The sequence below is a fragment of the Electrophorus electricus genome, chromosome 7 (genome assembly GCF_041902795.1).
Source record: "Electrophorus electricus isolate QZ-2024a chromosome 7, ASM4190279v1, whole genome shotgun sequence".
In the NCBI taxonomy this organism is placed as follows: Eukaryota; Metazoa; Chordata; class Actinopteri; order Gymnotiformes; family Gymnotidae; genus Electrophorus; species Electrophorus electricus.
Genome location: NC_137503.1, coordinates 16,892,718 through 16,918,909, shown reverse-complemented (window position 1 = coordinate 16,918,909; position 26,192 = coordinate 16,892,718). Strand labels below are relative to the sequence as shown.

At 37.8% G+C, this 26,192-nt stretch overlaps 3 protein-coding genes across 3 annotated transcripts; 2 read left to right on the top strand and 1 right to left on the bottom strand.

Moving 5' to 3' along the window:
* The first annotated feature begins 6,957 nt into the window (after positions 1 to 6,957).
* cyc1 (cytochrome c-1) lies at positions 6,958 to 13,066 on the top strand. The gene is made up of 7 exons (XM_027010736.3): positions 6,958 to 7,085; positions 8,989 to 9,179; positions 9,568 to 9,694; positions 11,307 to 11,464; positions 11,831 to 11,991; positions 12,163 to 12,263; positions 12,726 to 13,066. The coding sequence occupies exons 1-7, from the start codon at positions 7,005 to 7,007 to the stop codon at positions 12,828 to 12,830; spliced, it is 924 nt and encodes a 307-aa protein (XP_026866537.2). The 5' UTR covers positions 6,958 to 7,004; the 3' UTR covers positions 12,831 to 13,066.
* Positions 13,067 to 15,079: 2,013 nt separating this feature from the next.
* On the top strand, positions 15,080 to 24,926 carry ergic3 (ERGIC and golgi 3). Its single transcript, XM_027010733.3, has 13 exons — positions 15,080 to 15,237; positions 15,588 to 15,658; positions 15,779 to 15,866; positions 17,144 to 17,263; positions 17,492 to 17,585; positions 18,133 to 18,298; positions 18,386 to 18,443; positions 19,960 to 19,991; positions 20,090 to 20,186; positions 22,026 to 22,090; positions 22,509 to 22,645; positions 22,793 to 22,848; positions 23,238 to 24,926. The coding sequence occupies exons 1-13, from the start codon at positions 15,147 to 15,149 to the stop codon at positions 23,315 to 23,317; spliced, it is 1,155 nt and encodes a 384-aa protein (XP_026866534.1). The 5' UTR covers positions 15,080 to 15,146; the 3' UTR covers positions 23,318 to 24,926.
* On the bottom strand, positions 20,270 to 21,933 carry romo1 (reactive oxygen species modulator 1). The gene is made up of 3 exons (XM_027010737.3): positions 21,773 to 21,933; positions 21,017 to 21,147; positions 20,270 to 20,937 (listed from the first exon to the last, which is right to left on the bottom strand). The coding sequence occupies exons 2-3, from the start codon at positions 21,145 to 21,147 to the stop codon at positions 20,829 to 20,831; spliced, it is 240 nt and encodes a 79-aa protein (XP_026866538.1). The 5' UTR covers positions 21,773 to 21,933; the 3' UTR covers positions 20,270 to 20,828.
* Positions 24,927 to 26,192: the final 1,266 nt, after the last annotated feature.

Genomic DNA, 26,192 nt, shown 5'->3' with positions numbered 1-26,192 from the left:
GATGTGATCTTTTGGCCTTTACTTTTTGGTAATAACACATTTACTTGAAAAATGATCTTTCTGGTTAATATTTAGACTATGCCAAGTCACTTAGATCACAAAGAGCTGATGATATTACACACCAGTGTTCACCATGATAAGCCTGAATGTTGTTTTCTTTGAGGAAATAAAACTTTTAAAAGCCCAAAACACTGTTTTTATTACAGTTATACATTCAATGAGTATCCTTGCATTATATGCATGTTTTAAAAGAGTTATTTTTGCTGGTATTAACAACAAAAGTATTGAATAGAACTAAATAGTATTTTCATATTCTTTTTTTAAATAAATCTATTATAGATTATAGGTTATTTTAATAAATCTATATAATACAACTTTTTTATCGGCAAAATACAAAAAAATACTCATGTTTAATGCTTAAAAATAAGCATTCAATACATATTGAAATAGAAAACCTGGGTGATGAATTATAACAGTGAGGGAGGTAACAGTGAGGGAGTGTGAGGCAGAACACAGGAGTAATTCCAAAGCCAGTTAACAAAGAAACAAAACCAGAGAGCATATTGACTGAAACAAGACTGGGGACAAAACCACAAAGAACACCAGAAAAACAAAAGCAAAATCAGTATCTAATGATGAAGAAAGGAACACATGGATATATACAGAGGATAAAGAGGAAAACAGGGAAAATTTAAAACAGAAGAAAAAGGTAAAAGGCAAGGAAATACATAACACAAGATGGGGCAGAGACTAAATGAAACTCAATGTTGCCAGATTGGCTGCCAATGTCAGTTTCTCAATGTTTCTTTATAAATAACCTGCAAACACATCCACTAACATCCACTAACAACAACAATCTATTACATTGCATAAATTAGCACTTGTCTCCCAATCTCTTCCATATTAACAGAAGGAAGCAGTAGTAACACACATCAATATTATTGATTAAAGACAAATGCCTAGCCTGTGTCCATCCTCTCTTTTTCAGTTGTGATGCAATAAACAGTGGACTGTATGAAGCCCTGGTACTCAAACCTAGATAGCAAAGGTTCAGTGAATATATATATATAAACATATATAAACATAATAAAGGGATCTGAATAATAAATAAACAAAATGAATAGCCTATGTTCTACAAATGTTGAAAGAAAAGTGAAAAGAAATGTAGATGAAATTTCAAATTGTTTTATTTAGGCTTATTACTTAGTAATAGTATGCCTGGAATACAATTTGTGAGGGGAAAAAAATTCTAAAATGGGCAGGTTCAGCAAATCTCAAAAGATCAGTATCCTTTAGATGTTATAATTTGTACAGACATTTTCAAAAATCCTTTCAGGCCTGGTACATCGCATTGCTGTTACTTGTTATGATTCTCCTCTGCTGGTGTCATAGTTCCCTTGGCAACCTGTCATGTTACTGTGTTTTCATTCTGTTCTAGGTTTTGTTCCATGTCTTCTTTTTTCCTTCCATTATTACCTGTCTCTCGTTTGCCCTTATTTAGTATTGTATTTAAGCCCTATGTTTTTCTGTGTTTCCAGTCTTGTGCTGATCATTGCACTAAGCTTGTATGTTCTGAGTCTCCGTGTTGCACTTTTGTGTTCTTTTGTGTTCTTTTCACTGCCTTGTAACCTGTTTCACTATTAACTGGTTTTATGTTTTGTTCATTCCATCAGCCTGTCAGCATTTTGCCTGTTTCTTTTTTGTATTTTGCCTCTGTGTTCTGATCCTTTTTAATCATGTATTCTGGTTTAATTTACTTGTCTGATCCCTACCGCTTGTTGACCCAAGACTACCGTGATGAATTTGCCCTCAAAACTACCTCATAACTACCATGATGAATTTGCCCTCAAAAAAGTCATTCTTCTCAGTGAGTGTGTCCTACAAATTAAACAATTTAGATGATGCAACCTGTATTTTAAATGCAAAATATTTTGCTTATTCATGATATTTAATGCAAAAACAGACACAGCATAATTTTAATTATCAACTTGATTATTTTGACAGTGTTTTTATACACAAAAACCTTTAGTAAATCAGATCCTGATAGAGGCAAAAACATTTAAAGCTTCTTCATCTTACAATTAATTAACTTAATTTTAGTGACTGGAAAAGTCATAAGGAGCAGCACTCCTGCTAGGAATCACACCTCTTACCTGCCCCGCTCACAATCACTGGATTACTGATTTAACTCACCTGTTCGTAATCTTGATCTGCTTATTTAAACCCACAGATCCCAAGAGATGGGGCTGCACATTAGAGGACCTAAGATGTCAGTCTCATCTGATAACTGCGCTCACTCAAAGAGACCTACTTGGCCCCTTAGTTCCATTGAAAGGAACTGTTAATGCTTCAACATGCCAAGAGATTTTGGACAATTTCATGCTCCCAACTTTGTGGGAACAGTTTGGGGATGGCCATGGGGATGGCCTACCTGTTCTAACATGACTGAACACCAGTGCACAAAACAAGATCCATATAGACATGCATGAGTGAGTTTGGTGTGGAAGAACTTGACTGGCCTGCACAGAGTCCTGACTTCAACCCAACACCTTTGGGATGAATTAGAGTGGAGACTGCGAGCCAGGCCTTCTTGTCCAACATCAGTGTCTGACCTCACAAATGTGCTTCTAGAACAATGGTCAAAAATTCCCATAAACACACTTCTAAACTTTGTGGCCTTCCCAGAAGAGTTGAAGCTGTTATAGCTGTAAAGGGTGGGCCGACATCATATTAAACCCTATGGATTACGATTGAGATGTCATATGTCATATGTCTGCGAAGGCAGACGAGCGAATACTTTTGGCAATATAGTGTATAACACCTCTTATGCATTTAATAGAAGTTTTTAACTCATTTAAAATGATTTTATTTTTTTCAAGAAAATAGGCCAAGGTGAGTGTCACGCATGCCTCTCATCAAGGCATGGAGAAGCTTCCCCTGGAGGCTCTCTCGGATTCCAAGTCAGAGCATTCCGTGCTCCTGCATGGATGTGGAAGCCTCACCTGTGCCTGAGCCTACAAAGAGTGCACACCACTCCGGAGCCTGTGCGGTTCCTCGTAAGGTCTCTAAGAAGGTGCAGGTGTCATCAGGCATGTGCCAACTAAGTGTCTCCGCATCCCCTCACAAGTCCACCAAGACGGCGAGGGTCTCTATGACACCCGAGCTCATAGCGGGTGGGGCATCTGGTGAGCCACAGCAGGAAACGCTCCCTGGCACATCCGCCAGGAAGGCAGAGGTGCCCTCACCGCCTAAGCGGGCAACAGGCGTTCCCTCTGGACTCATGAAACCCCACCCCTGCCAGCGCCGTGAGGCCAGTGTTTCCTTCTGGCCAGTCATGGGACCTCCACATACCCTTCCCCTGCGGTCTGATAGTCATGTTCCTGTTCCTGTCACTGTCTCCTTGCCCATCACAGGTGTTGTGTCAGTCCCTCTGTCTCCCTTTTTGTCAATTCCCTTTCCCGTTAGTGCGCCCATACCTGTGTCTGTCATTTTCTTGGTCCCTGTTGCCCTCCTCTCTGTCCTGTCCATGCTGGCCTGTGTCAGGTCACTCAGTCCTCTGACCTTGCCATTTGTTGTTGGTCTGTGGGCCGTGGCCCGATAGGCGTGCCGGGAGTTCTGCTGTTGCGGGGGGGGGGCCCTCTTCTAGACTCCTCCCTGTGTTTCTGTATATGTGTCCATCATCACATCCCTACTGTGTTAATTGATCATGTACACCTGTTCTTAGTTATGTATTTGAACAGGTATTTAAACCCCTGTTGTTCTATTGTTGGTTTTCGACCTCGTGCATGTTACATGTAACGCATTACGTGAGTGCTTTCTGGTTTTGTTGTGGTTTAGTGTGTTTTGTTCGGTTCATCATGTATTTGGTTTCGGTTTTGTTGTAAATAGACACTTTTGTTTTGAAGACTCGCCTCGGCATCCCACTCCATCTTCACATCTTGTTACATAAGGATCATGGATTCATCACATTAGTTGTTCTAACTTATTGAATATGGTTTTAAAGCATAAATGCTTTTAGGTAGGTTAATTAATTAACCCTCCCTCCTCTCTTACTCATGAGGATTTTATCACCTTCTTTGAGGAAAAGGTTACAGCAATATGCAAGTCCTTTTCCTTTGTTCTCACTCTTCCAAACAGTGTTCATTCCCTTACATCCAACTCTCTTTCTTCTCTCTCCTCAGAAAAAAGCCTTCAACTCCTGACTTCCAGCAATCCAATTACATGCCCGCTGGATCCCATTCCTTCCATTCTGTTCCAGACAATCTCGAGAGATCTGTTTCCTTTCATCTCTGCCATCATCAACTTCTTTTCCTCTGAACATGTACCAGCTGCATTCAAGATCACCAGCGTGGTGCCAAACAGCGTGGTAACTGAAGCACTAAAACTCACATTTAACAAAGGCTTAAAGGTAATATAAGTTTTGACAGTAACTTAACAATTCCATTTCACTCTGCAAAGGTGGTCCCATTTCTTAAGCCAGTAGCTTCCACTGGCCACAGTTGTCAGTAAAAATAATATTTCATTTCACCAGTGTGCAGATGACACAGTATTATATAGGTCCCTAGCCACTGACCCCCTGGGTTCCACTGACATGAAAAATAGAATTTATTATCATCAGGAATGGTTGTGAGTACACTGATGCAATAACTTTACTGCAGTCCCTATCAATTAAGGCTGAACATTATATCAAAAATCTAGGTGTCACATCTAAGTTTTAAGTGCCATGTAAGCAATATCTCAGGAACAGTGTTCTATCATCTTTGTAACATGTCAAAAGTATCCTCACAGCAACTGACATTATTTCAAGCCTACAGAGGGTTCAGAATGCAGTGACCAGAGTACTAGTATGTGCAAAGATGAGAATATATTATACCAGTCCTTAGAGTTGCACTGACTACTTGTGTAACTCAGAATTTACTTGCCCCTCTATACTTCAGCAGTATAATCATGGGGCCATAGCCCAAAACTCTGGAATTCTTTTCCAGACAATCTGAGGGCCCTTGATGACTGAAATACTTTGAAGAAGAAAATTAAAAATTAAAACCTTCCTATATTTCCTTTATATCTCTGCCTCCACTGTTCTTGCCTATTTTTTAATTAGGGTTGATGTAGTCCAATGCTTTGGAACTGCCACAATAGTGGCGGTCTTGAAGATAGTTGGGACAACTGCCTGGGCCAGCGACAGATTGAAAATGTCAGCTTGGCTCAGGCCAAGCTATAAGTCTCCCAGTCTCCAGACCTGAAGGCAGCATCTTGTGCTTTGAGCAGGAGACGGACCTCTGTTCATCTGGGGCTTCTGATTAGGGAAGGTTTTTATTATTTTGTGAGTTGTCACTCTGTACACACATCTGTTGATATGATCCAGGATAGAGTTGGTATAAATATCAATGCTGATGTGAGAGTCTTTAGTGGCCTGGACTGGGCTGGGTTGTGTAAACATGATATCTCATACTGCAAACTGTGTGAGGTGCTGATTATAGGTCACTGATTATAGTACTGATTACAGGTCACTGTTTTCCATCTGGACTGCAAAGATTTCAGGGGAAGATGGAGAACAGTTGGGACAAATCTATAGGCTATTCTACAAATACACACAAAATCGTTCCGCATAAATGTCTTTCACATTATCATCTTATGAAAATGCATATTTTCTTTATATTATTTTAATCTTCAATCCCTACAGTTGGGAATTTCACAAATTTATCGTTGGCATTGAACATCTGCACAGCATATAAGAGATCTTTTGTATAAATGTATGCTTATCTGACAAGATTTACAATTGGAGGGTTAAGGACCTTGCTCAGGGGCCCAGCAGTGGCATTTTGGCAGAGATGGGTTTGAACCAGCAACCTTCCAATTACAAGTCAAGGAGCATAACCACTGAGCTAAGTTAAGTAGTAATGGTGGCTTGTTAATAAGACTTTGTTAATAAGCACCTATAGCAATATATATATATATAGGCACTAGGGGCTGTGACCCCCAAACTGGGAGAGTGGATCCAGTAGCTCCCAGGAATAACATCTGAGACCCTCCAGCTCCCAGGCCTGTGGTAGAGGACCCAAGCTTAAAGGAAAAGAGTCCACCCAGACAAGGACAAGTGAGGAAATGTATATATTCTATAGTCTAATATCACTGTAATACTTTACATATACTCTTGTTCTCAAAGAGGATGATTAAATCAGTTTTCTTATTATAAAAGAATATGTCTTAATGTATGGGGTTCAAAAGAGATTTTAGGAGGTTACAGGAGATTAGAATTTGACATTAATTTTAATTGTACTATATTATAAGATATGGGGAAATAATATCAGGGGAATCTATAAGTACCAGGTAAGGCCACTTCTTTCTATGTTCTAATGTGAAAAGATGTTGTATGGTGAACCTTGTTGAATGAAAAATGTAATCTACAGATACATTACTAGCATAAAAGTAGGATATAAATACACTCTAGCTTCGGTATAATGCATTCATTCTGGGTAATGTTGAAGCTCATTCTGGTTGATGTTGAAGTTGCCAAAATAGCTTTTCAAACCAGAAAAGCTTTCAAACCAAGCAAAATAAAGCATTATCTGACATGATTGTCACTCTTATTAACCCAGGTTTTCAGATGATAGGCACTCTTTTGAGTAATAGTTGTGTCTAAATGTTGTAGCGAACCAATACCATACACCAATCATTCAATCAAAATAATAATACACTAAAGTCAGAAAAAATACATATCAACTATGTATTTACATAAATTATTAGAATTATAATTGAAGATATGACCTCCAACCGCTAAGAGGCGACACGTTAAGGGATAGGTTTATTTCAAGTTCTACAGGGGAAAAAAGATAATTTTACGCATAAAAAAATAAACAATTTTCTATCTTTCCCTCTTTCATGTGACGAACCGATGCTACTGAAATTTATAATATGCATTTTGTCAATTTTATTTAGTTTTCTGAGATGGAAAGGTTACGCATAGCGTCATCAGAGAGGTAGTCTTTCCGAGAGACAAGAAGATGGCGGCGCTCCGGGTGGTTGTGCTCTCCGGATGCGGGAGAGTCCTCCTTAATGCACCGAAAACGTTGCATACACCTCGGGTATGAAAGTATATGTTATTTCACTGATTAGTATTTAATTTTTTTTTCTGGCATGAGTGATTGGCAAATACAAGGTAACAGTCGGTCCAACTTAGCTATGTAGCGAAGTAGCAAAGCTAACCTAAGCAAGGTCACAGTGTCTTTTGTATAACGATAGGTAGCTATCTGTTCTGTTTATTCTGGTTGATGTTGAAGTTGCTCAAATAGCTCATTTTTCAAACCAAGCAAAAATAATGCATTATCTTACATGAGTGCCACCTCTATTAAGCCAAGGTTTCCGATGTTCGGAAATCTTTTGAGTTAGCTAGCTAGGTCACCGTGTATATTGCCGTTGTATGTGTCTTTTGTGTAAGGCGGCGTAACTTTTGCTAAATGTATTAGTTAGCTACGTCGCAATCTACTACCATACAATCTACTGTTGGATTGTGTGTTTGAACGGAGTTTCATTATATGCATGCTATAATATAGACGTTTCCCTAGACACCTATTTCAGATACGTTGTTGGTGAATGAAATGACACATCCAGCTAGGGTTGCGGTTTATAACAATTAACTAGCTAGCCTATCTCTCACCTACACAACATTTAATACAATATTTGAAACTTTGCTAGGTAATGGAGATAGTTCAGCCTTAGTTCACTGTGAGTTCATAAATACTTACAGGAGTTATTTTGTTTTAGCTGTTTGTTTTAAGATGGGAGGAAACTACTAATCCCACTCTCTCAATATCCCACTCTCTCAAAACTGATTCTGATACCAAAACTCATGGTGACTGCTGATACAGAATACCAGTCACATTAAAATGTAATCTACAATTTGTTCTAATACTCCGATTCTCAACACAATTTAATAAGGTTTATATTGGTTCTGATGGAGATATTATTGGTATTCATATCGATGCATCCTTAGATTAACCTATGTGGTTGTCACATTAAAAGTCCACTAAAAATATTTAGCACTTTGAATGTCATTCTGCCTTTTTTTCCACATTTTAATGTGGATAAAGCAGCTGTAAGACTGACAAGTAATTATATTCTCATGTTAAGTTGCATGCTGCATTCGAAAGATTCTACTCTCTGTGCAGTGTGGTGAGCTCACCTGCATTAAAAATTATATGAGAAATGCCTGTGTGTGAAGGAAAAATTGCAGTGCCATTTCCAAAGAAACAGAACGATACACTGTGGATCACTGCTGAAATGTCCTTTCTTTTGGAAGCCTTGTATATTATTTTTGAGTGTGTGTGAGCGCTGCAATTTTTCTACCTCTTTATCCTTAAGTATGGCAGTTACTCCATGGAATCTTTTTCAGATATATTTATAAGGTAGCCACAGTTAGCTTGCAGGTTTGTGACTAAGATGATCTAACTACAAAACTAAACTGATAAACCCATCATTTTATTTTCCGGAATTGCAATATTTTTTATAAGTAGAGATACGGCTGGTCTTGACAGTTCACACACGTTGGATTTTGTAAATGACATCTTGTCCAACATTAATCTGCATATACTAGAACAATCACTAGGGGGCGAGTTTCAGAAGTCAGGGCTTTTGGGTCTTGTTCAGATGTTATGTATTTTAGCATTCTTCATGTCTGTATTCCATTATAAGATTTTAAAATATTTGATGGGTTTAAAATATATTGACCATGTCTCTCTTTACCAGGCTAAAACAGTCTGTTAACTGCTTTAGACGTAGGGACACATCATATGCTAGAATGCTGAACATTCAGCCAGTAATTTAGAAGTAATTTTACTGTATACAAAAATGATAAAGTAACTAACAGTAAATGAAAGTTGGTCAGAACCAGTTGGCATGTCCACTGCAGCATAAACAATTAAACTGAAGTATTTTCTTTTAAGAAAAGATAAATTGATTGTGACTTGGTTTGTGTGACATATCTTCTAGGCCAGGATGTCTTTTGCCAGCTTACCTAGGGGGAGGAAGGTAGCCCTGACCACACTGGGGGTGTTGACAACAGGTGGGGCAGGACTGGCCCTCATGCTCCATCAGTCAGTGAAGGCTTCAGATCTAGAGCTGCACCCCCCCTCCTTCCCCTGGAGCCATAACGGCTTGCTGTCTTCCCTTGACCACGCCAGGTAACACAACCTGCCATAACACAGCCAATGTCACAGTAAAACAATGTCACACCACCTGGCCAATGTCACAGTAAAAACAGCTTTTTAGTTTTAAAGGTGTGTTGTAAACATTTTTCAAAGCTTCCTTCTGAAAAATACCCATAAGTCAGTTGAAGACATTGGGAGGCAGCACTTAATGTTTGTCCTTTCAGCTTTCCTTTCCAGTTTGTTTCTTGCTACATTTCAAAAAATTAACAGTGATGTTGGGAAAGTCATGTATCCAGCAAATGATCTAATGAACTTTATTCCTATAACTTGCTTTATCATTTTAACTACTGATTGTTTTGAAAAGTGAGCAAGAGCAGTTTTGCTTTGAACAATGTCTGGCCTGCTTTATTTCTTTCGATAGTATCCGCCGTGGATACCAGGTCTATAAGCAGGTGTGTGCTGCGTGCCACAGTATGGAGTACCTGGCTTTCCGTAACCTGGTAGGAGTATCGCACACAGAGGAAGAGGTCAAAGCATTAGCCGAGGAGGTAACAAGATTCTCTTTACTGTCATTGGCTAATTTACATGCATGCTGATAATCCGTTAGTAATCTTAATCAGAAGAGAATGCATCCATGTATAGACCTCAATCAGAATAAACTGCTCTGCTTGAGGCTATTCTGATTCTATTCCTGATTGGAAATTTTGAGGCTGCAGAAATTACAATTTTCAGTCTGGCAGGAGTCAGGAACTGGTCTGCAGAGGAGATGAAGGCTATGCTTCAGATTTTAGATTTAAAATGGTAATGGGGATGAATGGCCATACAGCTCACATTTCAGACACATTTTAGACAGCTGTATGAGCAAATTAAATCAGTGGCTTTACAGGAAATGTAGAGTAAATCTATTTATCTGATTAATTAAAATTTGATATGTTGCAGGACATGATAATAGTTACATGTTACTACTTTAATAGTTGATAGTTACTACTTTAATAGTTACATGTGACGTAGCCTACAATTTCCTGAGTCTGCTATAATTTTAAAATTAAGTAAACACTTGGGGTGTAATGATACACTCTGCTCGCAATTTAATTCAATTCACAATACTGAGTTCCTGATGCACATTTTTCTTGTATAAATTTTTAAACAAAAATGAATCTTTATTCTGCTGCAATTTAAAGAAATTAGGAGCAAAAGTTTAGTTGTAAACAAAATGTACTGTAAACAAGTTGTAGTTTAACCATATATTAAGTAATCAACTGAAAGCATTCCTTTTTGTTTTTGAAGCATAAACAATGCAAAAATACAGTACAGATATTAAACAAGAATTTTGATTCCCCTGCAATTAAAAGAGAGTTTATACCGTGCTACTGCATCAAAATGTGCTATTGTAACAGCTTCTCTATAGGTCAGCTGGTATTCAAACAATGCAGTGCGACTGTATTAGATAGCATAATAAACAACGCAGAAACATCCATCACCACGATGCGCGTAACATTTTGGCATCACGATAAATCATGTCACAATGCATTGTTACACCTCTATTAAAAACAAGTGTATGGGTTGTTTTTGTTTTTGTTTGGTTTTGTTTTTTCTCCAACCTTAAATTCGGGTAACATACTGTTGCTCATCTCTGACTGGACTCTCATCCTGCCCGTTGTCACGTTACTATGTACTCTTATGTACTCTGTATGCACATGCCTTTAGATCGGATTTCTTGTGTACTAGTGTGTATGTAAATGGAAATGTATCAGATTTTTGAGTAGTGTGTGCATATAACAGGTCAGTTTTAATATTTGCAAAAATCTGCATGTAAACAGAGCCACTTTGAGAGTGTGTGTGTGTGTGTGTGTGTGTGTGTGTGTGTGTGTGTGTGTGTGTGTGTGTGTGTGTGTGTATATGCACGTGCATGCATGTCTGTGTACACTTGTGATCACCTTAAAGGCTTGAGGCTTAAATGTTTCAGTATACACTTATTTTTGATTGATAACAGCTCTATAACTAAAAGTATTCTATGCCAGGATACTTTAGTAAATCATTGTAATCTGTTAGACTGAAGCCATAATTCACCACAAAGGCCTTGAGTTGTGTCATTCCAAGACTTTGGCAATAGATCATATTTATTCTGAATGTTAATGTAACATTATACATCTTTTGCAGATTGAAGTTGTGGATGGTCCTGATGAGTCGGGAGAGATGTTTACCCGGCCTGGAAAGCTTTCGGATTACTTTCCCAAACCCTATGCCAATCCTGAAGCAGCTCGTGCTGCTAACAGTGGAGCTCTGCCTCCTGACCTCAGCTATATTGTCAGTGCAAGGTAACATTCACCCTTGTTTAGGTTAACTGAGTTTAGGCTGGATTCAGTTTTTGTGGAAAAGAGTTGAGCGAATCTGACATCCAGAGAATTCAGTATTCTGAACAATGAACATGATCCCTTTTGCATACTGCTGGTGGGCCACTACTACCAATGTTCATGTCTAAGGATAAATTTCCATTTAAAATACTTGGTTTGGATGGTAACTTGGATTGAGCCTGCAAATCAGTAGGTGCTTACATGAAAATACTTCGTACACTACTAACGGAAACCGCTGTTGCTTAATGGTAGCTCTTCTGGATTGTCACCCATTATCAAATCAATTTAATTCTCTCTCTCTCTCTCATATTTTTGCTCCTTCTCTTCCAGGCATGGAGGTGAGGACTATGTGTTCTCTCTGCTGACTGGTTATTGTGATCCACCAGCTGGCGTGCCTTTGAGGGAAGAACTTTATTACAACCCCTACTTCCCTGGCCAGGCTATTGCCATGGCCCCACCAATCTACAATGAGGTTCTTGAATATGAAGATGGTGAGTTGTGGTAGTCAAAGCTTTCAAATATGTACATGAAAAAACACATTTAAAACCCATGCTTAGGGTCATGCCACATGAGCAGTATTTTGTTGGCATGAAAAAAATGCCCACAGCAACTGCACATTTGGGTTCTGTATTGTGAGACTGTGTCACTTCAACTGCCCACAGGAACACCAGCTACTATGAGTCAGGTGGCTAAAGATGTCTGCACTTTCCTAAAGTGGGCTGCCGAGCCAGAGCATGACCAGCGCAAATGCATGGGACTAAAGGTTTGCTTTTCTCTATAGTTCTTTTTGCCAGTCCAGCCTATATACCATCTGTATATCAAGCTGATATATTCAGTGCCCACACTGAATGAAATGGAAACAGATCAGACATAGTGAAGTTCGATAAAGATGGCTTTATTACATATCACTCAAAATTTATAAACATGAGACAAATCAGGATATCAGAATAATTAGCTTGATTTATTTTGTTTACATTTTAAGAAAGCCACCACACCCGCAATGTTTTAATATTATTGAGTTTATTTGAATATATATTGAATATTTGATTTCATATTGGGATGAGGTGCTGACTTGGGCCATCTCAGGAGGATTCATATTTATTATAGGTCACAGGATATTTGTCATGTCCATTACTATGACTCTTCATCAGTTATCATCCTTTAACTGTTTTTTCTTTATGCCTAAACATATTTCTTACTTGCTCCTTTTATCTTTTTGCTCCAGTTGCTAATGGGTTGTGCTGTGGTCATCCCTCTGGTCTACTACTTAAAGAGACACAGGTGGTCTGTGCTGAAGAGTAGGAAAATTGCCTACAGGCCTCCCAAATAAGGCTGGCTAGCTGCCTTCAGCCTTAGTTGTCTTCAATACAGTTGCTAAACTGATTCACATTGTCTACTTTTTCAACATGCACGGTGTATTGAGATAAGGTTGTCCTAATCTGTTGTCTGAGGATTGTCACAGTGTTCCATTTGGTTTATGGACTTGGGGAGTGGGCGCTAACTAAACCTGTATTTTTGCTTTAATGTACAAAAATAAATTATCTGAAGAAAACTGATAAAGGCTGATTTATTGTTGGTTGTTGTTTTTATTTGTTTTTGGCCTCCATGTGCTACTTCTTGGTATCTGTGGAAGGGTCTAGCAACTATTTTTGTGTAAATCGTTTCCATACCTAATTCCATAACCAAATACCCCAAACGAGAGTATTACGTGTGGAATATTTATGCACTCTGATCCAATCCAAAAAAAGACTTGATTTTCCAAATGTACTATTCGGACTATAATTATACGATTGGTACAAACAAATTCGTTCCTAAATCGTTCTAACGATTTAAATGAATTAAGAGATTGCATTGACTATTTTTCTCCTATTTATCATATAGAAGCATATAGTCACGTGCATCTCTTCCGCAAAGAAAACCATTATAGACCAGGTGCGTTTAGACGGTACGTGTCTTTGTCCCGAATCGTCACGGTACATGCGGTCGTACATAAAATAGTGTATTATGTTTCGGCGCATGCAGTCGTGCAGAAAATGAATGAATGAGAGAGAGAGAGAGAGAGAGAGAGAGAGAGAGAGCGAGCGAGCAAGTCAGTCAGGTTGGGCTTCAGCTTTAAATGTTGAAATATAGCCTAAGTGGGACGAATTAAATTTTCTTTATTATTCTATTTATTTCGTACTTTAGTAACATATGTGACTTTGACACATTGCCCTTTTGTATCTGCCCTACATAAAAAATGACCTATGTGAGAGTGTATATGCACTGTTTACATTTTATTGCTTAATACGCTGCAGGCTGTAACAGCTTCCTCAGGAGGGACTAAACGACACTAGGTGGAGCTAACTCGCACTACTCTCTTTTCAAAATAAATGAAAAGAAATCTAGCCTTTCCAGAAGATATGTCTTAATGTTTGCGATTAGCATGAGGGGAAAAAAGTGTGCTTTCCAGCTGAGGCACAATTGTTCATTCATGGATGTTTCAAAAGCAACTGTCCGGCCCTGTCTGTACCGTTACATGCTAGTATAGACTAATGAATATTATTGAAAATTTGAGTTTGAATATAAAAATGAAGATCAATCAATCTTAAGTTTGAGATTATGCTGTTATTTTCATTATGGGGAATATTAATGTCAAACGGCATAATCGCAAAATGATTAATTATTTAACTTCATTATTATATTAAAACTCAAAGTTCCAATACTATTCCAAATACTAAATATGATGTTGTACATGGCCTATTCATTTTATCTTGTACAGAGTGACAAACTAAAAATTCACTCATCATTTACGAGTTCGTAAAGCTGGCAGTCGCTGTGCAGAGACAAATCTTACTTACACTGCACATCAGCTATCGTCTTTCCCTTCACACCTTCCTGTTCTACAAATGTACCGCCGAGTTTTGGATAAATGTCGAACCGTATGTTATTTGTGTATGTCACGGTACAAACCTTAAGTGACAGTGTGTACATCTCAAGTAAAAATGTGTTTCCTGTCCTTATTGTTACAGTAATATTTTGTATACTGATCTCTGAAAATTGCTCCTTTTATGAACTCACTCCCTGACAAACCGGACAGGTAGTCTACAAAGGTCGTTTACGATAGTTTGGAGAAACTACGAGCTTTTGCTAAATCTGTCGTGGCACAGACTTTAGTTCGACGTATTTAGGGTAGGATTCCGAAAATGTTTTTGCACGTGGCCGATTGAACACTAAGATAATGGACTAACAGTGACCTCTGGTGAAGTGCTTTGGAAAGCAGAACAGTTAAATATATATTTTATTTATTGTCCATAAACGTATTTGTAGGTTTAAAAAGTATGACTGTTCATACTGGACAGTCGAACAGGACACTTGAACCGTCTTATAGGAATGAGGTTTTTTTTTGTTTGTTTGTTTTTGAAAGACGCCTACAATATATCCTAATGTATGTGCGTTAGTTACCGTATACTTAAAATATTAGAAAATTCGATGCAGTAGTTCATTTTAAAACATTTATAATAGCGCTTTAATAAAATCTCGGTGAGCAACGCGGTGTAATCTTATTGGCCAACATGTATTCTCCGCTGCCTGTGTGTACCGGAAGTGAATCACTGGGCACTGAAGTGACGGAACGTTTAGCGTTAGCTAGCAGCTTGGATAGAGGGGAATGATGGATACGTTACATAAGCTTAAACAATTTGATGCTTACCCGAAAACTCTAGAAGACTTTAGAATCAAAACATGTGGTGGAGCGACGGGTGAGTATTGTTGAACATCTGCGTGAGTTAAAGCGTCAAGCAATGCATGCTAGCATAGGGAGAGTATGCAGCTGGCTAGGTTAGTAAGCATAGATAACCTAGCTAGCTAAGTATTGTTTGGGACTGCTGCTAGCTTGTCTATTTTGTAGAACATTTCTGAGGTACTTATCTCGCAGTGGAACCTCATAATAATTTGTCTTTGGCCAATAGCTTCAATTACTAGAAATAAAAAGTAACTGCAATTCGCCAGATGTTTTGTTGTAAGGCTGTTTACTGTCAATCAGATATCCAACTCGTAGGCCTAAATTGACAGCTTTTGAAATGACTGTCCGTTTCCCTTCTTATGGCAGTTACTATCATTAGTGGACTTATTATGCTGATCCTGTTTTTCTCGGAGTTACAGTATTATCTAACCAAGGAGGTGAGTGTGCAAGATATAACAGTGATCAGGATACAAAACTTGTTTAGAAAATAAATACGTGTTGAACATTTTCACTCATGTATTATTCATTCTGCGTATGGGAACTATTTCTTGTTACAGGTCCATCCTGAACTGTTTGTGGATACTTCAAGAGGAGACAAGCTCAAGATTAACATAGATATTATATTCCCTCATATGCCGTGTGCCTGTAAGTAAACATTTTACATTGGCTTTCGCATGCTTAAAGTCTCTGGCTTGGCGTTCATTACAGTGGCAGCAAAACCAATGCAAAGCTATATGTCTAATGTGCTTAAAGCTGTAGTGAGTAAGATTGAGAAGAGAGTGGATTTAGCTAAATGAGTACAACTGCCAGGCCCCTCCCCCTCTGCTGCACCCCAGCCCTGCCGCACCAGAGCCCTGCCCTGCACATGCTGCTGTGCACATTGTGAAATGTCAACATTTCTGGCCAACAAACAAGCAGAAATAAATCTTATAGACATGAAAAATAATCTACGGCAATATCTGTTCTGTAAAAGAGCTAGCACACTTATTTCAGTGCATAGATGTTTGTTTGATAACAGAAACTGCTAAACAAGCAGTAAACCACTTATGAGAACAAACATAAACATCAAACTGATATGACTGCAAGGACTCTACACAAACATGTCTTCAGCAATATCTAAATAAAACAATGCTAACCAGTAATCTTAGCATTATAAACATGTTAGTTAGCCTGACTGAAACAACACAATAAAATGAGAAATGCTCCATATAACAATATAACCATTACCAGATTAGCATTGTTTTTAATTTTTTAAAAATCAAATAAAAAATAAATCAAGCAGGGGTGATTAGCTGTCTACCTGTCGAGCATTAATGTGGCTAACTATTAGTTTTAAATCCTTTCAGCTTCTGTAGCTCTGAAAAGCCAGTATAACCAATATTCTTGTTTTATCTTGGGCTCAGTCTAATTCTTTCTTTATAATTTGATTTTTTTTCATTTATAGTATTCTGTTTACTTGCTGTGTAAGATCTTGTTGTGAAAGGAGGAATGGACACTTTTTTCATTGATGGTAGTTTTCATTGATGTTTATCCGCCATTGATTTTGCAGGTTCCTGAACTCGCTCACTGATGAGTGAGAAAATGCACATTATAGAAGCAGTGATTGACACTCCTCCTTGCTCTGATGTGTTGCTTTGATTTGAGGGTAATAGATTCTTGTAGATGGTATTAGGACAAATAGGTTATTCCAGAAGAGAGAAGCGCCTGATTTTATTTTTTTATTTCTTTCTTCTCAGATTATCTGTCTAGTGTACTCCTGTCAGGACATGGTGATAGTTATTTTTCTACAGGTCGCATACTGCTTCTTTAAGCACATAGCAGTTTCACTGTTGCTATTGTTATGCGCAGACAGAGGTACTCTTACTATATAGGGTTAATATGTACAGAGTTTCTGTATGACCATTGTCACTTGTGGCTCACAGACCTGAGTATTGATGCCATGGATGTAGCAGGAGAACAGCAGCTGGATGTGGAGCACAACTTGTTCAAACAAAGGCTGGACAAAGATGGCAAGCCAGTCAACATTGAAGCAGAGAAACATGGTTGGTATCCATTTGATTAGATAAACTTTATTCTTGTTTGATGAAAGTTCTATATAACTGTTAAAATAAGCAAATGTAAAATGTTTGTATTATAACATATCATAGAGCCAGCGCACAACCATCTGTCTTTGATGTGAGTGTAAAAGAAAACAACCCAAAATAACTATTCAGCATACGTTTTTCAAACAAATGTTTTAAACACTTTTTAAGCATTTGTTTTCTGCACAGATCTAGGCAAAGATGAGGGTGAAATCTTTGACCCTAGCAAGCTTGATCCTGATCGTTGTGAGAGCTGCTATGGAGCAGAGACTGAAGAGTTAAAGTGAGTCTTTTTCTGCCTCCAAACATGTTTTCACGATTCAAAACTAGTCCACATCTCTATCTGAGAGAGGGTCACTCTATGGATTAGTAAGAGAGCCTGCAAACTGAAAGAATTTAAACAAGATTTACATTTCGAATATAAAAAACTTGGAGCTAATTATGAGCTTCCATTGAAATGCATTTTTGGTACAATTAAAGCATAATTCTAAGGGCTTAGTGCTGAACTCTCTTCAGTGGACAAGCAAAGACATGTTGGGACTTCTAGTCCACAGTGGAATTGCTGTTCCCATCCATTTATTATTTTAAAACACCTTGAATCAGCACTAGACAGACTATTATGCCTCCACCATTTGTAATGCCAGTTTACTGTTACTGTGAATTACATTTTGCCAACCAAAATTAAAGGCACAACAAAAGGTAATTTCTTACCAATTCAAAGATAAATTCATTTATAACCTATAAATAAATAGTAATATTTTGCAGGTGTTTGAAAGGTTGCAGATGAGGCACTACAGGAAAAAGCTGTTCCTTTTATGTGTATTTTTTAGGTGCTGTAACACCTGTGAGGATGTTCGAGAGGCATACCGGAGGCGTGGCTGGGCCTTTAAAACGCCGGACACCATTGAGCAGTGCAAGAGAGAGGGCTTCAGTCAAAAGATGCAGGAGCAAAAGAATGAGGGATGCCAGGTCTATGGTTTCCTCGAGGTCAATAAGGTAATAACACAGACACACTCAAAACAATATTGAGATGATTGCTTCTCCAGTCAACATTATGTTGAGTTGTTTTTTCCATTAATTTAGGTGGCAGGTAATTTCCATTTTGCCCCTGGAAAGAGCTTTCAACAGTCTCATGTACATGGTAAGTATTAAAACCCATGAAGTGGGATTTCAATACATAATTATACCTCTGATCTGTAGCAGCAACACATCCTTTGTCATGAAGTTTAGGCCATGCCACTTTTTAATCTTCAAAGTGACACTTCTAAGGAGCCGTCTATTCAGCTAATTGAACTGAAATTAGTGATTTAGAAAAGCTACTTCAAACTATTTGGAGTCTTTTATGAGACATGAGGTGTGTGTGCCAGATCAGAGGATGTGTAAGCCTTTGCTTGTAGACAACACCTCTATTGAATTATTTAGCGCTTCCTTGTCTGTGGTGGCTAATGCATGTGATCTGTTATTTCCTTGCGATTTGACTGGTTGTCACTCAATCGCTCGCTCTTTGTGCTATTTGACTATGCATAGTCTTGACACTAAACTATTTGGGTTGATTCACTGATTAGTTTTATCTTGATATTTGAAGCTTCAATGAGTAAAATTTGTAAATCACCTGCTAAATGACCAATCTTGACCTATGTGATTTGTCAAAGACAGCCTTGAAAAAAATAGAGGACAAAGTAATTTCATCACTAAATTGTGGGAATATTAAAATCAAAAGTGTGACCAAATCAGGATATTTCATTTTAAAAACACTATTGATGACCCTAAAAGAAAAGGTACAGAACTTTAACATATGTTTAACTTAAACCTGTTGTGGAATAATCAAGGCAGGTTGTGAAGGTAAATTAAGTTAATGTATTTCAAATAAATACATCAGTATAGTAACTTGGAATGAGAGCGAGAAATGTTTTAATTGGGTGAAATTGCTGTACACCTTAGAATTCTAGTGCAATTTTACCTCTTGTCGCTGAGATTATTGTCTTAAGTAACAAGATATATAGTTAACAGAAATTTTCACAGAAAACAAATCCAAGCATAATTTTAAGTGTCTCATACTGCTACTGTCTGCTACAGAAAAAAGAGATGATGAGCCCTTTCATATCTGATCAAAAATAAGAAGAATAAAAGAATTTGGCCATTTTTAGTAATCCAGCATTCCCATTCTGTCAGTGCAATAAACCTATGGGACTGGGGATGTCCTCTTTATTTCTCCAATAAATAAAAAATAAAAATAGCCACTTGGTGACTCTTTTCTCTTCTTTCTGCAGTGCATGCTGTGGAAAGTAAGTCAATCTTTCACTTTCATAGATTTTTATTCCCCCAAATAGTTGTTTGAAATAAGGCTTATAAATATGGAAGTTAGGATATACCTTGTTAATAAATCAGTGATTGCCAATTTGATTTCTCAGCTCTGAATTTAGTCTTCAGCAACTAATTATCTGCTCAAGTGAATTTACAGAATTTTCTAGTGGTTCTGCATTCAGACTGTTTTCTATAGACAGTCTTCAGTTGTCTAATATGCTATGCTGTGCTTCCAGCCTAAAATTGTGACTTTATAGTCTAATCGTAATCAGTCAACTTATTTGTACAGCCAAACCACTTAGAAAATGTACAATTGTAAATCACAAGCAATTAACTTCATTTTCCCCCCTCAGTTCATGATTTGCAGAGCTTTGGACTGGACAATGTAAGTTGGTGTGGTTGTATGTATTACATTGTTTTTCTTGATTGTGTCATCTATTCAACTAATACAATTTGTTTTGGCCATTTCTTGGACGCCCCTAGATCAACATGACTCATCTGATTAAACATCTCTCATTTGGGAAAGACTATCCTGGAATCATCAACCCTCTAGATGGCACTAATATTGCCGCACCTCAAGGTAGGTAGCTTCAGTTAATAGTGTAAATCTTGAGTGCTAAAGAGTTTTACCTTTCACATCCTGATGAATACAACTACATGATCTTGGGAAACAAGAGTATTTATTTTTCTTGTTTGGGAATCATTTATTTCCCTGTCCAAATGAGTCTAGGATTTAAGTGTGTAATCAAATCTTACTGCCAGTCTAAAATAAAGTTTGCTTCCAAGCATTATCTGTGAACTCGCTCAGAATTCTATGTAATCGTCATTCCATCTAACCCTCCACCCCAAACAAAACAGCATAACAGTATTTAAAACAATATTTTGTGTCATTAAAGGCAAAGTATCTGGAGAGATCTATAGATTAGTTGCATTCACAATGTATACATTGAGCAATACACATCTTTCTGACTTAACATATTAAACAAGGGCTGACTGTACAGCTATAGTACTTTGACAGTGAAGAGATGGGGCTTCTGGAATCATGTGTAGTCAACAGTACAGTACAATCCAAAGTGCCGGTCTGGGTTATATTCCACGTTTTATAACAGGTTCTCTTGGTTATTTTTAAATCAGTTTTATTCATACACTCCCAATTTATAAAGGTGACATTGATATACAGATGAAATGTCCTGAAAATTGAACAGAGCATTCAGCAGTAGTCTTAGCAGCGAATGCCCATTCCAATGGCCATGAAGGTGCCAAATGTGCCACCACTTTGCATCATGGTCTTTCCCACTCCACCCATGAGCTCTCGACCTCTCATGCCAAGTCTGAAAAAGGGGTGCATCATATTGTAACTAACCAACTGCAGAATTCGGCTCAAAGTACATGATTAGGATTTATAGTTACCTTAGACAGGAGAACGTCCCGAACATGGCTCCTGCAGCCATTCCAACTGCAAAACCCATCATAAAACCCATCTTGACTCTGTCAAAGCAGTTCGGTTGAGCTTGTCCATATGGTCCTACAGAAACCGGCATCTGTGAAGTATTGACGGTTCTATGAGACATTGTTAAAACCTACCTACCTAGCTAGCTTCCTTTCAGAAGTTGTTTAAGATAGCTATCTTAGGTGTCATAGGCAGTATGCTTTCTTGAGCTCGAGAGCTAGCTAGGTTATAGGTAAATAGCTAGCTAACGCTAGGTTAGCTAACCCAGAACTTAAGTTACTCTGGCTTCAGCGCACCATTGCCAAAAAAATGATGAATTGTTAAAATTTCTGCGATTAGCTAGCTAGCTAACTAACATGCGTCCAAACCCAAACGAAAGACAGATTAGTACAGCTAATCTGATAGCTATGTAGCTATTGAATACTGGCCATAAGAATTCAAAGTAGAATTAGTTCACATAGCTAGTATTCACATAGTATTTATAGTATAAGATAACAATGACTAATTACTAAGGTGGCTAGCTAGCTAGCTAGGTAGGTATTCACCATTTCTACACATATAAATAAAGTTTACAGTTGGCTAGTTAGCTAAACTGGCATAGCCTAGCTAAGATGGAATGTCACCCATCTTGCTAGCTAGTTACATCTGGCCTTGAACAATCTCCAAAATGGATTTCAGTTCATAATGCTAAAATTGGGCACATTCGAACCTCATACCTTTCCCAGATGAACGATTGATGGCTGTAGAGAAAAGTTTTGAAATGATGACTTCAGGGGCAGAATTTGTCCAGTAGCTGTTTGCGACACGAACGCTTTATAAAGACGCCATTACTTGAGAGGAAACGGTCGCAAACATTAAAAGTAATCGCTGTCACAATTGGTAGCGCCTCCTATAGTTCGACCAAAGAATTTACATACTCTGGTTAGACCCTGTAATACATCTTATTCTAAAATTGTTCTCCTCTTTCAGCGTCGATGATGTATCAGTACTTTGTGAAAATAGTACCAACAGTTTACGTTAAAGGAGATGGAGAGGTAAGTGTATTGAACTAGAAAATTCGGCAGTAGGTTTGAGATTGTTTGCTTAGTCCTTTATTTGTGAAGTCTAATTGAAGTCCACACTTTGTGTCTAATTGTATCTCAGTTAGCGATTGTTACATATTACATAAACCTAGACATGGGCAATATAAGTCATGTGAAATCAGTTATCCTCAAGAATGTTGCCTGTTTAATATTGGGATATAATCTTAAAAGATGTCCTGAATGCTGTTGATCTGAATTAATTATTTAATGTTGTCTTCATCTCATGGCCTTTAAGGCACGTTAGGAATTGACGTAGTCTTAAAATAACATTAAAATAGGATAACTCATTATTTCTAATATGCTGCTGCTGATGATGATGATGATATAATTCCCCCAATAAGCTTAGCTATATTTCTATTTGGTTCCTCAGGTGGTGAAAACAAATCAATTTTCAGTGACCAGGCATGAAAAAGTAGCCAATGGACTGATCGGAGATCAGGGTTTGCCTGGTGTATTTGTGCTTTACGAACTCTCTCCCATGATGGTCAAATTCACAGAGAAGCAGCGGTATGTTTTCAGAGTACTGATATGCATGCGTGAGTGCAGTTTAGCTGTATTTGCATTAACTGATAAAACACAGGCAAGTGTAAATAAGTCATTCGTGAAAATGTATATAGGGCAGCACTCTGACTGATGCCTTTTTTGTCTTCCCAGGTCATTCACTCATTTTTTAACAGGAGTATGTGCTATTATAGGTGGGGTTTTCACAGGTAAGTTGGCACAAAATTAAACTGTACCTGTTTGCTGACTGTTATTCCTTGTTTGTTGTGTAGGTGTGAGTTGATCACTGCACTGTATTCACTACGCTAAAGTGTTAAAGGACTGCTTCTCCAGGAAGTGGAGCCGCAGTCATTATAAGCTAGCCATATACAGTTAGCAGTAAGCATATTGTATGCTGCTGATTGGTTACATTGTTATACATATTGACATTTCTTAGTAAAGCATTATTTAGCATCAAAAGCTGTCATGGTGTGCTAATCTAGGACAAACTTGTGCTAACAGATTTTTTTTTTCATTGCATTTAAACCAAGAAGAATGTTCACATCAGTAGTCAACACTGACTGACTGTTTTTCAGTAAACTCAGTTTCTTTCTTCTAGTTGCTGGGCTGATCGATTCTTTAATATACCACTCAGCAAGGGCCATACAGAAGAAGATTGAATTGGGAAAAGCTTCCTAGCGACATCTCTGTCCATACTATGAACATTACAGGTGCATTATAGACTCCAGGAAACTTGTATCTGTTGGAAGGGATGATTCCCACCTGCTTTTGTGTGTGTGTGTGTGTGTGTGTATGTGTGTGTGTGTGTGTGTGTGTGTGTGGCCACAGAGATTCCTCTTTGAACATGCCCCTACCACACACAAGTACCTCAGCAGGATTTGCAGTTTACCAGAGAGACTGGGTAACTGGGTTTCACCAGTAACTGGACCGCTGCAGGGTTAATTTGTAACAGTGATGCACTACTGAACAAAATTATTTGTTAGAGAAAGAAAATTGCTCTCCTGAAAGCCTGGTGTTTGCAGCATCGGTTGTCAAGCACCCCTGATCTCACCACATTTTTGTTCTGTTCCAGTTGTTAACAAATCTAATAATTCTTGATTACTTAGACCAGGTGTGTTTTAAGATGACATAGGACAAGTGTGATTAATTTGAATTATCTCCAAGTACCCCTGGGCTGGACCGACAAATTCCAAATAACTTTTTTTTTTGTTGTTGTTTATTTGTTTTTCTCTTAACTAAATCATACTTTGGTTTGATTCATTGTCTTATGTGATTACTTAATTCAATACTAGGGAAAACATAACTGCTTTTGTAGGCTCTGTGTGTATGCTTTTTCAGAAATCTGCAACTGTAGCTGATAAGGTGTCTGCTCTGTATTTGAACAGCAGTTATCATTATGATCATCATGGTGACTAACTCAAATGTACAACCTGATCATGGCAGATACTAAAGCAGGTTCTACTTTATCACATCACAACATTGCACAAAAAGTAGCTCCTCATGAAGCATTTAGAAATGAGTTAAGATATGGCATACTTAAAGTATAGGTAAGCCAAGTGTGTGGGTAAGAGCATTTCATAATCATAATATTAATCACAGTTTCAGAAATGGGGTCAAACTGAGCTCAAACAGTTAAAATTTCATGGATTGAGCCCACTGAATTTGTCTTAGTCTGTGATAGAAAGAGCAAATAGCCTTTTGTGCAGTGTGTAGAAAAAGAGCACATTCTATGGTCACATCTATTCATGGTCAAAGGATAAGTCCTGGTCTTGCATCAGATATTACGTTTCATGCCCCTTTGAATACATTTATACATACAGGAAAGCAGTTCCTAGATTGACCTCCTTAAACTTTATATCAATGGCTGTAAACAGTGGAATTTTCATTCTTTAAGCACACTCAAACAATAGCGACTACAATATGTACAGGTATCTGGAGTTCTCATATAATTGTACCTTCTACTAAAATCAGGGGCTGGGTTTGTGTGTGTGTGTGTGTGTGTGTGTGTGTGTGTGTGTGTGTGTGTGTGTGTGTGTGTGTGTGTGTGTGTGTGTGTGTGTGTGTGTGTGTGTGTGTGTGTGCCAGTGTATAGTGCGAGTGTTTTTGTCATGTGCTGTGGATGGCCTGTCTTGTGCTTGAGAGAGAGGTATTTATATTTTGATTGTCCATGGCGGTTTTTAAAATGACAAATAAATGTAACGCTGTACATATCATCTTGTGCTTCATATGAACTGATGAATGTGAACTTGAAACAAGCCACTGTATCACATAAACAATGTTTAAAATATTTGCAGGGCAAATCCTTCTTTCTGACTCAAATGTTAAAGCAGGCAGACTTTAATTAATGTGCAGATAACTTTCTATCCTCAGTATATCAAATGGTATTTTCCAGAATATATTGAGACAGTCATGTTGGATCAAAGGCAATGGTGTGCCTTATTTCATGTGACTTATCCAGTGACCTTATAGTCCATTTATCAATATGAAACACAAATGACATGCTGTGTAAATTTTAAACATCCTTAGGATGTTTTGCAGTAGAAACATTTTGCCAGTAGAGGGAGCCCTATACACATACTTAGAACAGATGATTACAGCCCAGAGCAGCTGTGGTCAAACCAAAAAGGAAAATTGATATGAAATAGGGAAAGTGTGGATCACACAGAACACTTTGCAATGAGTAATTTCCAGGATGTGTGTCATGCATGCTTCTGTACTGAAACAGACTAAGAAATTGTCATTTTAACGGGGTATTTTGCCCAGACTGCTGCTGTCCTAGTGATATCTACGGCTTGTGTTGTAACTTCTACTTTTCTAATTGGGTCCAAGCAAGACCTATTACCCCAGTCTTACACAGCTTCAACAGTCTGGTGTCATGTTTATCTTACTTGAATATCTTATTCATACTGGCTTGAATTCACCATTTTTCTTTGCGATCACGATAAACAAAGTTCTTTATAATTATTTGAAAAATATAGGCCTGGAAAAATAGATACATACAATTTGGCTGCTACAGCAAACATAACAAACAGTCTGGGTACTTACTTGGAAGATGTTAACGTGAAATATATGTAATGAAAGTTTTATTTTCCACTAATTGGCAGATCTTTTGGTGTATATTTTTGTGCCTCTGATAGGCTAATGGGTAGGTTCATGGCAGCACACAAATAAGCAATGTTTCCAAGTCAAATTTCAATTGTTGATATATCTTAATAAGAGAGGGAGAAACTCCAACATTGATCCCTCTAAGAATAGTTTTACTATATGTTTTAATGTACTACTAACTTTTTTAAAAATGTCATCAAGTCTTTATCAGCTAATTATCTATCCAGCTAAGTATCAATGAGTCTCATCTGGACTTGTGTATGCAGCCAGACTGTAGTTCAAGAATTCAGAGCCAGTGAAAACTAACTGATAGTGGTGTAGTGTAGTGGTGTTAAGATTCTTAAATGTATGTATTCATTCTTAAGTGCAAACTGAGATTTTATTGTAAATTAATTTATATTGTAGCTGCATCAGGAAAGAATTTTACAATTGTCTTAATGCTTTTGTG